The sequence below is a fragment of the Octodon degus genome, unplaced genomic scaffold, assembly GCF_000260255.1.
Source record: "Octodon degus isolate 3935 unplaced genomic scaffold, OctDeg1.0 scaffold00032, whole genome shotgun sequence".
Lineage (NCBI taxonomy): Eukaryota > Metazoa > Chordata > Mammalia > Rodentia > Octodontidae > Octodon > Octodon degus.
This window is the reverse complement of record NW_004524608.1, coordinates 3,023,439-3,037,517: the sequence shown is the minus strand read 5'-3', so window position 1 is coordinate 3,037,517 and position 14,079 is coordinate 3,023,439. Positions and strand designations below refer to the sequence as shown.

The 14,079-nt window shown below is 49.0% G+C and overlaps 1 protein-coding gene across 2 annotated transcripts in view; it reads left to right on the top strand.

Annotated features, from left to right (window-relative positions):
- Positions 1–7,589, top strand: part of Il6r (interleukin 6 receptor) — a 44,854-nt gene extending 37,265 nt beyond the window's left edge. For both annotated transcript variants that reach the window (XM_004629946.2, XM_023713781.1), the window contains exon 10: positions 4,012–7,589. In XM_004629946.2, the coding sequence (XP_004630003.1) occupies positions 4,012–4,240 (229 nt within the window). In that variant the 3' untranslated portion in view covers positions 4,241–7,589. The remainder of the gene's footprint in view (positions 1–4,011) is intronic.
- The last annotated feature ends 6,490 nt before the right edge of the window (positions 7,590–14,079 follow it).

Here is a 14,079-nt window from a genome sequence, read left to right as displayed (position 1 = left end):
GGGTCTTGCCATGCAGTTTAGGCTGGTCTTGAATCTACTACAGAGCCCAGGCTGGCCTTGAACTGCCTCAGCCTCCCAAGTGCTGGGATTACAGGTGTGCACCACCATGCCTGGCTGTTCCCATAGTTCATAACAAACTTTCCTTTGTCTATTTGGTCATCAAAATTTCACAGAACATCAGCTTAATCATTTATTCATCCAACAGCTGAACACAGACACACACACACACACACACACACACACACACACACACAGAGCACATAGCACACATAGCACCCTCTCTTCTGCTGAGCCTTGTTGCAGAGCTGACAGGAGACGCTGCGGATGGGATAAACCGTCTAGTAAGGGCGCTGCACACAAGGGGTGATGGCTGGGGTGATGAGTACTTCTAAAAGAGGTGAGGAGAGCCAGCCAACACCCAGGAGGAAGAGGAGTTGGCCTGGCCAGGAGGAGAAGGAGAAAGGTCCCAGGAGGAGCAGCAGAGACAGCTTCTCTCTAAGGATGCTCATTGTGCCCTTCTGTCAGAGGCCCCCTGCTGGCTGGTTGCTAAGCAACCAGCGCCCCTTGCAAGCACAGACAGGGCCAGTGGCCAGGGTCAAGGATGTCAGCAATTTGCTTTTAGACTGGTGAGTTTCTGTGGACTTCTGTGGGAGGCACATTTATCTGGACAGACAGAGACCAGCTATTTCCGGTGGTGACAGCTCTTTGGGTGCCAAGGTAGGTGCCTCCTGTCAAGGAAAGGGCACAAGCTTAGGGACACTGTGGGGGCCTGACTGTGCCAAGAGGCTGCCCCCTGTAACCACTCTAGGCAGAGCGCTAGAGTGGTGGCAGTGTCCTGCAGCCCGCAGTGTCGTGTTTTTACTCTTAGCACATTGACTCTGCATCCCAGTCAGAGCGTTGCCCTGAATGCTGCTCCAGCAATATCAGAGATAATGTTTAACTTCAAATATGTTCCATCTTCTGAAGTGGATACTGTGGCTTTCAGGGGCCAGTTCTCCCCATTCTCCTTCCCCCACTGACTCCATATTTTGTGATACCCAGCACTGGGCAAGTAGAGTACTAGCAGATAACTTTTTTTTTTTTTTTGGGCAGAACCGGGGATTGAACTCAGGCCCTTGCATTTGCCTGTTCTATTGAGCCATCTCCCCGGCTCTAGCAGATAATTCTTTTTCTCCACATTTGTGTGTAACAGACGCTGAATGAGGAGTCTTGTGGTAAAGGCCTGGGCTTGAAAACTCATCTCGTATTAGGGGGAGGGTCTCGTTCCCATGTGGGATCACAAGCCGTTCCTCCAGGGTGTGAATAGAAGACCTTTGGGTGTCCTGGGCCACAGAAGGGCTGGGGCAGTGGGGATTCTCTGGGCCTTGGGAGGACCTCTGTTTCTACATCTTTCTAACAAAGAACAAGAGTTAAAAAACAAACTTCTTGTAGCCATAGAACATTTTCTTTAATCAAAACTTTATAAAGCCTGAGTAAAGTAGATAGACGGTGGAGGTCCAGGGATAAAGGAGCCCAGTGGCTCAGTGACTTCTCCCTCCCACCTCACCCCTGCCTTCCAGCCCCTACCCCAGCTGGCTGGGGTCCACGGCCCCTTTGAGCTTAGTGATTTCACACGGAGTTTATTTACTCTTACAAGTACTTCAAAAGGAAAAGCTAACTCTCGCCCAATTACCCACCCAGTTGCTTTACAAAAAAACACTGAGGGGAAAAGATCGCTAATTCAGCAATTTGTTAAATACTACAAAAAGGAAAGAAAAAAATCGTATCATCCAAAGATGACTCCTGTTCATCTTAAAAATATAAATGTAGTTAAAGTCTAATAAACATACAGAGAAGCATATACATAGTAACTGTATAGCTGCAAGCCAGATGTGGTGTCACACTTCCGTCATCTCAGCACTGTGGGAGGCTGAAGTGAGAGGATAGCAAGTTCGAGCCTAGTCAGAGCAGCTTAGTGAGATCCTGTAGCATAATAAAAAATTCAAACAAGGTCAACAGTGTAGCGTAGTCTGATGGCCCGGGTTCAATGTCCAGCTGATGTCAAAAACAAGATCTGAGTATTTGTCTTAGATGTCTTTTTTGTATCAGCAGGCTGTTCCTGTCCTTTTTTATGATAAATGGTCTCCCCTCCTTCCTGGAGTAGCCACTATCAGATGGAATTGATGATGATGATGATGATAAATGTATAGCTCCATGAATTTCTATAAAATGAATACACACACACACACGCGCACGCGCACACACACACACACACACGATTAATACCCAAATCAAGAACACTAAATGTTTAGGTGAATTTATCCCGAGACTTTGTCCTCTATATAGTGTCTTCTTTGTTTTTATAAAGCTGTGATTATTCTGTGTCTATAATATTGAGACCTACCTTTTAAGTTTAGCATTTTATAAAGCAAGCATTTTTTTTTTCTCGTTATTATAAACTGTAAACTAACTAGAGACTTCTCTTTTAGGGACATAGCGAAGTTCACTTAACTTCGTTTTTATTACTGGGCGTTTAGTTGTTGTTTTGGTTCTATAAACAACACCGTGTTGAACATCTGTGGGCCTAAAGCTTTTCCATAGCTGTGTGGTTTCTTTAAGGTGTATTCCCGGGAAGGGAATTCCTGGGCAGAGGGCCTGAGCCTCTCACGGTACAGTGTACGATGATGCTGTCCAAAGTCCTTTCTCAGGAAGGACAATTTCACTCAAGAACTCAGCTTAACTCCAGTAATCGTCCCTGCTGGGCTCTTCCTGTTTCATGTTCAAGTAGCAAAGCCCTGAGTAACATTCTGCAGATTGTTTATTCCATTTGGATAGCAGGCTAAGAGCCAGTGGCAGATATAGAGCCAACTATTAATTATTTATCATAACAAGGACAGGAATAGCCTGCTGATATAAAAAGAAGTCCGAGGAAAATACCCAGATCTTGTTTTTGACATTGGTCTCCCCTCCTTCCTGGAGTAGCTGCTATCAGATGGAATTGAGGGGAGGCCACCCTGCTCTGGGTTTCAGGTTAGAAGGCAGCAGGTTGGCTGCAGAGAGCAAGCGAAGAGGCCCGGCGGCTTCGCTCTGTGAAGGGCCCCTCCAGGAAGGAGAGCTGACTGTACCTTCGAAGATGGCTATCACTGCTCATCTTCCTCCGAGCTGTTAAGTGACTTTGCCCAGCTGCTGAGCCCTGGCATTGAGCCCAGAGTGGGGCTCTTGTGAGTGAAGCTGTGATCAGAGAGATGTCTATCTTCTTCCTGCTTAACAACCGCTTTCCCGTTAGACAAGTCAACGCGTGCCCAGTAGTGGCCATGTGGGAGTACAGAGCCCCCCCCCACACACACACACTGGAGGGAGTGGGCGAGGCGGGGACTGGGGGAGGCAGGGGCAGCAGCCCTTACCCGACCAGTACATGGTGTTTGCGATGGTTTCCCCACAGCAGCTCCACTTGCACCAAGGGCCTCATTTTCCTTTCCTGCTTGGAGAATGCTCCCTTTTTCTTCTCAAATAAAGGGATTTGGGTGCTGGCAAGATAGCTCAGTGGACTAAGCACCTACTTAGGCAAGCACTGGGACCTGGGGTTTGATCCCCAACATCACATGCTGCAGCGGCCCTGCCCCAGTGCACTGAGCCGATCACTGAGACCAGGCATGGTGGTGCACAACTGTAATCCTAGTGCTGACAAGTCTGAAACAGAAGGATCACTATGAGTCTGAGCTGGGTAGTGAGACCCTGTACCAATGGGGCTGATGTGTACCTACCAGGTAGCTTCAAGAGCAGGCCAAATTAAGAGACTTTGGAGTGAATTTTGGGGGGCAATAAAAGGACTAGTCTTCCCACTTGTAAAGTGGCCCAGTAATATACACTTATCTCTCAAGGGTGCTTTCAAATTCTGAATTTCCTGTCTCTGCAGAGCACCATGAGGTCCCTGGAGCTGAGAGCTGGGCATGTCAGGCATCCGGTTGTCAGTACTTCCTGCCGAGGTTCATCACAGGGGCCCTCACATCTGTCTCTCTGTGTTGTGCGCAGGTTCAAGAGGACGTGGAAGTCACGCACTCTCCAGGAGTGCAAGCCGAGCATGCACCCACCGTATCCCCTGGGGCAGCCCAGGCCCACCATCGTGCTTGTGCCTCTACTCTCCCCTCCAGTGTCCCCCAACAGCCTGGGGTCGGACAACGCCTTGAGTCAAAGCCAGCCAGATACCAAAGACCAGCGAAGTTCTTACGACGTCAGCAACAAAGACTACTTCTCCAGATAGCTGTCTGGGTGGCACCTGGCATCTGGGTATCAGACACTGGATGGCTGGTGCGGAAGAAGACTCATCTCACTGCCATCCCACATTTCTCAGGGGCGGGGCCTGTGGCTTCTCTGTTGCACACCGGCCCCCGAGGGGACACTTTGACACTGGAGAAGCCAGTGCACTGCTTCCTCCATCCAGAAGGAAGAGGTGGTTGAATTCTCAAATCTCCCTTCCCAAATGCTCTGCTTACAAGGGGCTAAAAGAAACTCAGGCCAACAGAGAGCCGAGGAGAGACACTGGCTGAGGGGTTGGTGGTCACCCACACCCGACTCGGACCCCCAGCTACACCCAGGCAGGCGAGCTCCTCGGGCTTCTTCTAGCTCAAGCTTTGGACACCCAAGTGCCTTTGCCGTTCTGTTTTTTTTTTTCTAGGCCTGTGAGGGCTTCTTGTTAAACCACGCCAGCTGGAGGAGGAAACCCTTTCCTGCCTTTCTTCCCACACTTGAATGAGCGCCTAGCTGAGAAGGCAGGTTGTGGTGAATAATATCTCAGGGCCTGATGGTGTAAGTGGAACTTAATTAGTTCTTCATGAACTGTGCTTAATGTGAAGGATACATAATCTAGGCATCTGACGACTCCAGAGTGCTGCACTGGCTCCTGGCTTGCTCACCTCAGGGTTTTGGGAGGAGAGAAGCCGAGAGGGAGAGGGGGGTGGAGACAGGGTCCCCGTGGTCCCTGTCACGGTGGAGGGGACCGGAGCTCTGCAACCCACACTCTCTGCCCCTGGGCGCTAAGGAGGGCCAGACAGCTGGGGATGTGCTGCCAGGGCTGAGAGCAGAGTGTTTCCATGAACTTGGTCAACTCCAGGTTCCATCTGGACTGAGTAACTAGAAATGAGCTTGTTCATATGAAAAAAAAAAAAAAAAAAGGAACCTAGCAAGAATGCTTTTTTTTTTTTTTTTTTTAAAGAATGTAGTTTAATTTTTTAAAAATGCTATTTTCTCTTGAGATGTGGGAAGAGCCAGTATTCTCTGGGTGTCAGTATATAAATAGCTTGGGGTTGAGGGGAAGCACGGTAACTGTTTGTCACAAAACCATGTCAAGTGAAAAGGGAGGAGGAGGAGGAGGAAAAATATTTTTCTCTACTAGCGACAAGATTCTGGTTTCATTCTGTATTTTGTTTTTGCCTTACTGAGTGCCAAAGTCAGGTTGGTGCTCCGGGTTTTGGGGGAAAGATGGCTATGGCTGCTTTTCTGGGCGAGTGTGAAGGAGTGGGTGACGCCTTCCGGGCCTCGAGCCTCCTACTGTTACTGGGCACAGTCGTGAAATTCCCCGCCCTTGAAGGCACACCCTGTTATCGGGAAATTCACTGAAGAAAACCCCTTACATTGGTGCCTTCTCCCTTTTGCTTCGTTCCTTGTGCTGAAGTCATTCAGGCTGGGACATTAGTGCTCATGAAGGATGGGGCTGCAGTGCCGAGTAGCACCTCAGCTGACATCTGTCCAGGCTCAGGATGTCAGCGGTGACCCAGACAGGTGCCCACACAGCACACAGCAGAACTGTGATTAAAATGAATTTTGCAACCACAGACCCCAGAGTTACCAAACCACAAGGCTTTTCTAGTAGTTTACCCTTCTAGAAAGACACCGCTGCCACTGAACAGGTGGCCAAGGATGAAAGCCACTGTGTTGTGTGCGCTGCTTGCCACATTCAAGTTGTTGCTATCTTAGTAGTGATTTTTGTCAGCAGCTTTGACTGTACAGCTCAGGCCCTGCGGCTCATTTAGGTGCCATTTACTGTGGACAAAAGTTAAGCGAGTGTTCATGGCCTCTCCCCCTCCTCCTGCAAAGTTTCTGAGACTCTTTAAACTGCTGTGAAAGGGAAATATTAGAAAGGAGGACCTTCATGAGAAAAGGTGATTCTGTGCCCACAGTTCTTTAATTCTTGTGCACGGTTTTACTCACGCATAACATTACTAAAGCCCGGCAGAACCATGCTGGAGGAAGATTTAAATCTAGATAGCTCATTATCTTAGGAGCTAGGCAGCTTTGATCTCCAAACTGTTATTACTTTCATTATTACTGTAACGGAACTGTCTTCTTTTTTTTTTTTTTTTTTTTTTTTTTTTTGTATTGAAGAGGGTTTTTTCCCCCCTTTATTTTTATAAGCTAGTGTCTGTGAAGGGAGTCTTTGTCTTCTCTGAGCCCAGGTCTGCGTAGGCCCTAAGCTTTCTTGGGCTGCAGTCTGGTAGCTGTGCTGTGCTTAATCCCCGGGGCCCCTGGTCATTCCTTCCTGGGTTTCTGCAGCCCGCATGCACCTGAAACCTGCAGCCATTGGCCATGCAGCCAGATGGGACATGTTAGGACAGAGATAAATTTAGATGAGGCACCAATCCATCCCGTGGGGTGGGAGAAGTCAGCGATAACGCTGGATTGAGGTCTGTACCAAATAATTCTGGTAGCATTAATGAAATATTTTAGGGACATTTCAAGGGTGTAGCTGTGGCTGTGCCTACTTGTTCTGCATGAGTCACAGCGCAGAACCGTTGTGGTTTGTTTGCTGGGCTCTGAGCTCACGCTGAGTCTCCACCGTTTCTCTGCCATCTTGGTCACCTAGGCAAGGTGTAGACTCTGCTCAGGAACCGAACTGGAGTGAGGTGGTGGTGGGCAAGGTAAGCTGGGGCAGGCCGGGACCAGCCGTGGCTTGTGGCTCCGCTGAAGACTGCTCAGGAATGTCTCACCCACCTGCTGTGGTGCTGAGCTGGAGTGTCTCATGTAGAGCCTGAGGCTGACCCAGTTCAGGAGGAGATTCACTGGGTTGGCGAGAAATCTGTCTTGCTGTGGGGAGGCGGAAGCCACCCATGAGCCTCTCGTGCTCCGCTGTGGGCAGTGCTAGAGGGGGCAGGCCAGTGGCTCAGGTCCTGTGCCAGGTGCTCCTGAATGGCCCCAAAAGGTCTTTCTGGCTTTGAGTCCCCAGTATGGCCAGGCACCAACAATAGGACGTTTCTATGGCAACCTTAATGATTATTAAGGAGCGTTGTCAGTTTTGTGAACATATGCTCAGACCCAGATCCGCTTTGGAAGGAAAGGATGGGGACAGCAGGTAGCAAGGCTGTTACTTATCAGAGAGACCTTACTGGATAGAGAACACATCTATTAAATACAATACCTCAACTCTACATTGTTTTTTGGAGAGAAATAATAGTTTTAAGGGATTTTCCCTGCTTGTGTGAAAGAAAATACTGATGTCTATATAGTCAGTATGATTTGTATTTTTTTAAATGCTTTTTTCTTTTTTTTTTTACCTGCTATTTTGCATTTTAAATGAGAATTGTAAACATTTGAAATAAACCATTTCTAAGAATGCACTTGAGATAATGTTGTTTTGGGCAACTGAGCAGGTCACTGGGGCACCCCCGTAATGCAGGATAAAGTGGCTCTGCAGGAGAGCAGGTAAGTTTAAGAAAGAAGTAGCAGTTCTTCCAAAAGCTTTAATTATGGAAGTATTTCCCAGCCTGGGTCCTGGGATTTCTGGAAGGGGCATTACCAGATGATGGACGTCCGAGGAGGAAACGAAGGGCCCTTATTTATCAAGAGGCCGGGTGGGGTTGCCACAGCATCACAAAGGCCATGCTGGACCCTTGATCTTCCGATAGGCTGAATCCAGCGCCCACTGAAAAGGAACTGAGGCAGGAAAAACTTGGTACCCGGCCATCCACATCTTCCAAACTGAGGAAAAGCCATCTTGTGGGTGCTTTGCGGGGAGAGTCGCTGTGTAAACTTCAGGGCAGGGAGGGGGAGGTTGAGGGAGGCCTGGGAGGTTACGTAATTCAGCCTGGAAGTTAAAATAAGGGCATCTGTTTCTTGTCCCCAAGCTGGGCAGTAGGAAAGCTAAGAGCTATCCCATGAGATGCACTGGCTCCTAAGGGGACACCACATTCTGCCCTGAGGCTGAAGCTAGCCCTTGGGGAGCGACACAGGAGCCAGCCGCCCCCCATGGTGGCTGGGCAGTGTGGGTGGTGAAGGACTTTGGGGAAGAAGGAGTGGTGTCCCATTCCCTGAGGTGTCTCTGTCAGGATGACATGGTTATGGAGCTCTTTCCAGGAGATCTGGAGGCGGCAGATGGTTATGAGGCAGAGGATGGCAGGGAACACTTGTTCACTGGAACTGGCTCTGTATGTGGGCATTTTCCCTCACCAAGGTACAAGGACACCAGGGCTTCTGCACGTCTATGAAAACCACCACTGGCCATCCTGCAGTGGCAGAGATGTGCTCAGGACAGGGCCTTAAACTCTTATCATGAGCTGGACCTGGTACACGCGCCTGAAATCTCAGCACTGGGGACACTGAAGCCAGGAGGATCAAGAGTTCAAGCCCAGCCTGGGCTACATAGTGAGATTGTGTCTCCAACAAACACCCAAAATAACACCAACAGCTGTTCTGATGTAGCCCCACAGCTGGGAGAAAGCTGGGCCAGGGGCTTAGGGAAACCCCTGGGAAGAGTCGGGTCCCAAATAGTGGCAGCCCAACACCTGAGTCAGGTGAGGTTTGCAGTAAAATCCCAAAGCACTCACTGCGGGTCATTGGAGGGCATGCCTGCCAGATAATTTCAGAATAACTAATAAAGCTGCCCGGTATCCTCAGAGAAAATACCTTCCTGCATGAAAAGAATCTGCACTTGACGTTTCATTATAATTTTTTTTTTTAATTTTATTTATTTATTTGTGTGTGTGGCCAGCTCAGCCCACCAGGGGGCGGGCTGGCTGGCATGTGGTGCTGGGGGAATTGAACCGCGGTGCCTGGGCTTTGCTAAGTTTGTTTTTTTTTAAGTAGGTGCTTTAGACCACTGAGCCATCTCACCAGCCCCTATAATTTTTTAAAGAATATCCGGAAGCAATTTTCTCTTTTGGTTTTAAAATTCATATATTATTCAATATCATCTTTTTAAAAAATTTATGTATTTGGTACAGGGTTTTGTTTCGCAGCTCAGACTTGTAGTGATCCTCCTGTTTCAGCCTCCCCAGTGCTAGGTTTACAGGTATGTGATACCTTGCCTGGTTTTAGTGGCTGACTCAATGTGCCCGGGCCATGGCCTGCATGACGTGGTTCTGGGGATCCAACCTGGGTCCTTGTGCTTCTAGGCAGGCAGTTAGACTGCTAAGCTATCTCCCTGGCCTTTTTTTTTTTTTTTTAAATCAGGAATCGAACTCAGTACCTTGCACTTGTCAGGTGTTGTGCATCTGAGCTGTATCCCTGGCCCAATATCCTATCTTTCTTGTTTGTGTGATACTGGGGTGATAGCCAGGGCCTTGTGCCTGCCAGGCAATCACCCCTCCTCACCAGAGCTACACCCTCAGCCTTCAAATGACAAGGCATTGGGGACCAGCATGGAGGGAGGGAGATGAAAAAACTGGTGGAAGGCATCGTCCGGCCAAGCCATGCACGTCCGGCCAAGCCATGCGCGCATGCAGGCAGCATGGCCCTTAGATCTGCCTGGCTCTACCCCCAGGGCCTCTGGCTCAGCAGGTCTGGTGTGGTCCCAAACACTGAAAAAGTCTCTGGACAGACCCAACAAAGACAGGACAAACTCGGGCATGACCTGAGCCACAAGTTTCCAAGAATGGTGGGTACTGCAGGAACCTCAACTTCAGACCCCAGGATTGATTACAGTGTGAGTTCCACAGTGGGCCTGTGTGTTGGGAGAGGCTACTGGACTTTCACTGTCCCTTTATAGCAGAGGTGACATTAAAATGAGCTAGTAAGCACCAGCGGTGTTAGTCGCAGAGCACTTGCCTAACACACAGGAAACCCTGGGCTCCTTCCCCTTAATGCAAAAGAAGTCCTATAAAATCAAGTTGCTCTTAGCCGTTCATCAGCCTCCCACCATGTACTTCATAGACAGGATGTTCTCCCTCATCCTCGAGCCGTGAGGCGAGCACTTCCCTCTGCTTAGAGAGGAGGCAGCTGCGGGTGAAGAGTGGTGTAGAGGCCCAGGCCACTTAAGAGATGGCTTAGGCACAGCCTGGGTCTGCCCAGCCCCACAGCTGGTGCCCTCTGCCTCATCCTGGGCTCAGGCCCCTGCTCTGTGGCCCTCAGGGAGCCTCTACATCTTTGTGCTGGGTCCCAGGGAGAAGGACCTGGGGTCCTCATCGGTTTGTCACTCTCATTCCTGTGACCAACAGCTGAATGCCATGGGAGACTGAAGCCATGGGAGCACAGTCCAGGGGCTTCAAGCAGAGGTCCTGGCAGCCTCAGAGGCCACCAAGGGCTGGGACCTTAGATGTAGTCCTCAATCAAGGTCAAATCAAACCAGTTTCTTCGTTCTGAGTCTCTCCACACCACTGGACTGTGAGGAGTTGGGCTTTCTCTTTCTGTTTCCTGGGCAGAAACTTTAATGAGTTTCCTTGAATTGACAGGGTGAGAACCTTACCACACCCACTGCTCCCGCAGGATGAATGGCTGCCCTTCCCTGGGTGGGAAGGTCGTTGCCTGGAGCCCTGTGCTGGGGAGGGGGTGGGGGTGGGGGGGCTCCTGAGGAGCTGCCCTGGGCCCCAGAGCTCTCTGGAGGCGGGAAAGGAAGGGAGGGGTGCAGAGGCAGAGGAAGAGGCCTCCAGGTAGCAGCACTGGGTGGCACCCGGGAGGGCCCAGGTGGGAGGAGGCCCCGCTGCACAGAGCACTTTCCACTTCCGCAAGCAGTTCAGCGTGGTGGTACGTCCCTCGGAGACCAGTTATGCAATTTCCCGTTATGGTAACAGCGTTTCATGGACAAGTTTTTGCAACGAGAGACAATTTCTTATTAAATAATTACAATCCGTTTTGGAAGAGATCAATCGCTTTGTTCTGCCCATGGAAAAAAAAAGTGTACTGGCGCAGGCTTAGTGGTATGCACTTATAGTGACAGCTACTTGGGAGGCTGAGACAGGAGGATCACTGGAGCCCAAGAGTTCAAGAGTTCAAGGCCAACCTGCTCAACACAGTGGGATTCTGTCTCAAAAACAAAGAGGGAAAAAAAAAAAAAGCAGGAAAGGAAAAAAATGCAAACCTTCAGGAGGTGGGATGGTAGACAAAATGCTTAAAAGTCATAAAATTGAGTGTTGGTCACAGGTGGTTTGTTATATTTTTCTTTAATAAAGCTTGATATTGTTTTATTTATTTATTTTTTATTTATTTTTGTGGAACTATGGATTGAACTCAGGCCCTTGCGCTTACCAGGAAAGCACTTATGCTACTGAGCCATCTCCCTAGCCCCTTGATATTGTTTTAAAGAGCAAGGATTTGGGGGAATGTTTCACTTTCCAAACGCACCATTTAATTCCAAATAAATATAAACATATGTCTCTTCACCACTTGGTAAAACATGTTTTCACTTGTCAACAGCATCCTGGTTAATACTTAGACAAATGAATCTTTTATATGCACACACGTAATATATCTTTTGATGTAATTAATCCAAATGAGGACTCCTGTTTATTTATGCACACAAATCAGGAGACAATCTGAATTGTTACAAAATGTCACGGAGGAAGCATTTCAAATCAAGATAACTCAGCGACTCATACCATATGATTCAGTGTGGAAACGAACGAGTGCGTTCGGAAATCACCCTCCCACCTCAGAGTGGGTCCCCCTGCTGTCTCTTTGAAAGTTGATTCTCAGAGCTTAAACTGTCCAGAACTTTGGACTGCCCAGTTGTGTAGGCGGAACCTCTGGGGCGGGGCCTGCCCAGCCCAGGACAAGCTCTCCAGGAGGCGGGCCCATTCTTGCCTCTCTTGCCTCCGTGTCACATCACGTGGCTTATCTGCAGGCGGAGACCGTTTTGGTGAACTTGTTTCTGTTGTCCCAAATGGAAACTCAGTACCCATTAAGCAATAATTTTCTTTCCAGCCCATGGCAACTACCATTTTTTTTTTCTTTCTTCCTCTTTTTATTTTGGGGTAGAGGTGGGGGTGGGGAGATGGGAAGGTTCGGGAGGGTGCTAAGGACTGAAGCTTGGGCCTTCTCTTCCTCTCTGCCACACTCCCATTTAAAAACTTTGAGACAAGGTCAGGGCTGGGGAGATAGCTCGGCAGCATAAGCACCTGACAAGCACAAGGTCCTGAGTTCAGTCCCCAGTGCCTCATGCCATGAGGGTCCCGGAATCCTGGGTGCACCGTGCCACCCCAGAACCAGGCGTGGTGGTATACATCTGTAGTCCCAGCGCTGGGGAGGACATCTGTAGTCCCAGCGCTGGGGAGGCTGAAATAGGAAGATCTATGAGCCTGAGCTACACAAGGAGACCTGTATCAACAAGAACAAAAAATTCCGAGACAAGATCTTGCAAAGTTGCCCAGGCTGGGCTTGAATTTGTGATTGTCCTGTCTCAGCCTCCCAGAATGCTGGCATTATATGTGCTTACCACCACATCTGTGTCTAGGCTATGAATCTGACTGTTCCTTTGGGTGCCTCATTCAAGCACAATCATACAGTATCCATCTTCTTTCACTTAGCACGATGTCCTAAGTGCCACTTATGTCGTTGTGCCCATGGAAATGTCCTTCCTTTTTGGGGGGTAATAACATTCCACTCTGTGTGCACATTTTCTGTCGATGGACACTTGAATTGCTTTACTTCTTGTCCATTGTGAATCTGTTTTCTCGTCTTTTCACTTGGTAACTAAAACCAAACGAGTAGCACAGTACTCCTTGCCCTTGTAATTGAACTATGTCCTTCAAATGTGAAGAGTTCCACAGGCTGGGAACACTCAGGGAAAAGAAGGGTACGGGGTGGGGGCGGGGTAGGATGGACCTGGCTCCACTGCGCACTGTGTGACTAAGCCGGGCCAACTTGGTGTCCTGCCCCAAAAGCCATGGCCTTTGCGGGAAAAACAAGGCTGCCACGGGCTCGCTGAGTTGCAGGATTTAAATGAGGCCATGTGGAGGCCAGCCAGGTAGCTCAGGAACCAGAGTTCAATTCCCAGCCTGCCGAGAGATGGCGATTGAGACCGGGCATGATGGCATGTGCTGTAATCCCAGCGCTTGGAAGGCTGAAAACAGGAGGATCACTATGAGTCTGATCTATGTAGTGAGACCCTGTTAACCCTGTCCTAACTACATAATAATTAAATAAATAAGGCCACGGGGGATGAAAGGCTCTTTCTCAGCCCCAAGCCTGCAGAGAAGCTGTTCTTGTCACTTACACCCTGGCCTTTCACAGGGTCTGGATCCAACATTCGGTATCCAAACCTTGGACTCTCATAACCAACCTCAGTTCCAAAAAACATTGCTCTGCCTGCTCCAGTGGAACGCTTTCGGTGCAAACTTGCTTTTCTTTTAACCACCGATAGCACCTGTACCACCTGGTGATGATTTATAGAAATGTTCATTAGAACTTTAAAGTTTCATACAGTTCCCCTCTAGGATATCAAAGGACTGTACTGTGTTTCTGGTGCAGATTTACAGACACGGCTGTGTATCAAATCTCTTGTAGAATATTTTTTCAAATATATAGACTTTGGAGCTTCACAAGAGACTTAAAGCATCAAATCCCCCAGATGGGATGGGAATATCTGTATCAGTAACAAAAAAATGATGGAGTACAACTCTGATGCCCAAGATAGGCGGAGAATCAATGCAATTACTGTATACTAAGGCAGGAGAAGGAAGGCCGGTGAGATAGCTCAGCAGACAAAGTGCCTGCTTAGGCAAGTGTAGGGACAGGGGCTCGATCCTTCACGCCACATACCGTGCTGGCCCTGCCCCCGGACGCGCTGAGCCTGCCACTGAATCTGGGCTTGGTGACCATGAATGTAATCCCAGTGCTGGGGAGGATGAAAACAGGAGGATCACTATGAGTCTGAGCTGCGTAGTGAGACCCTGTACC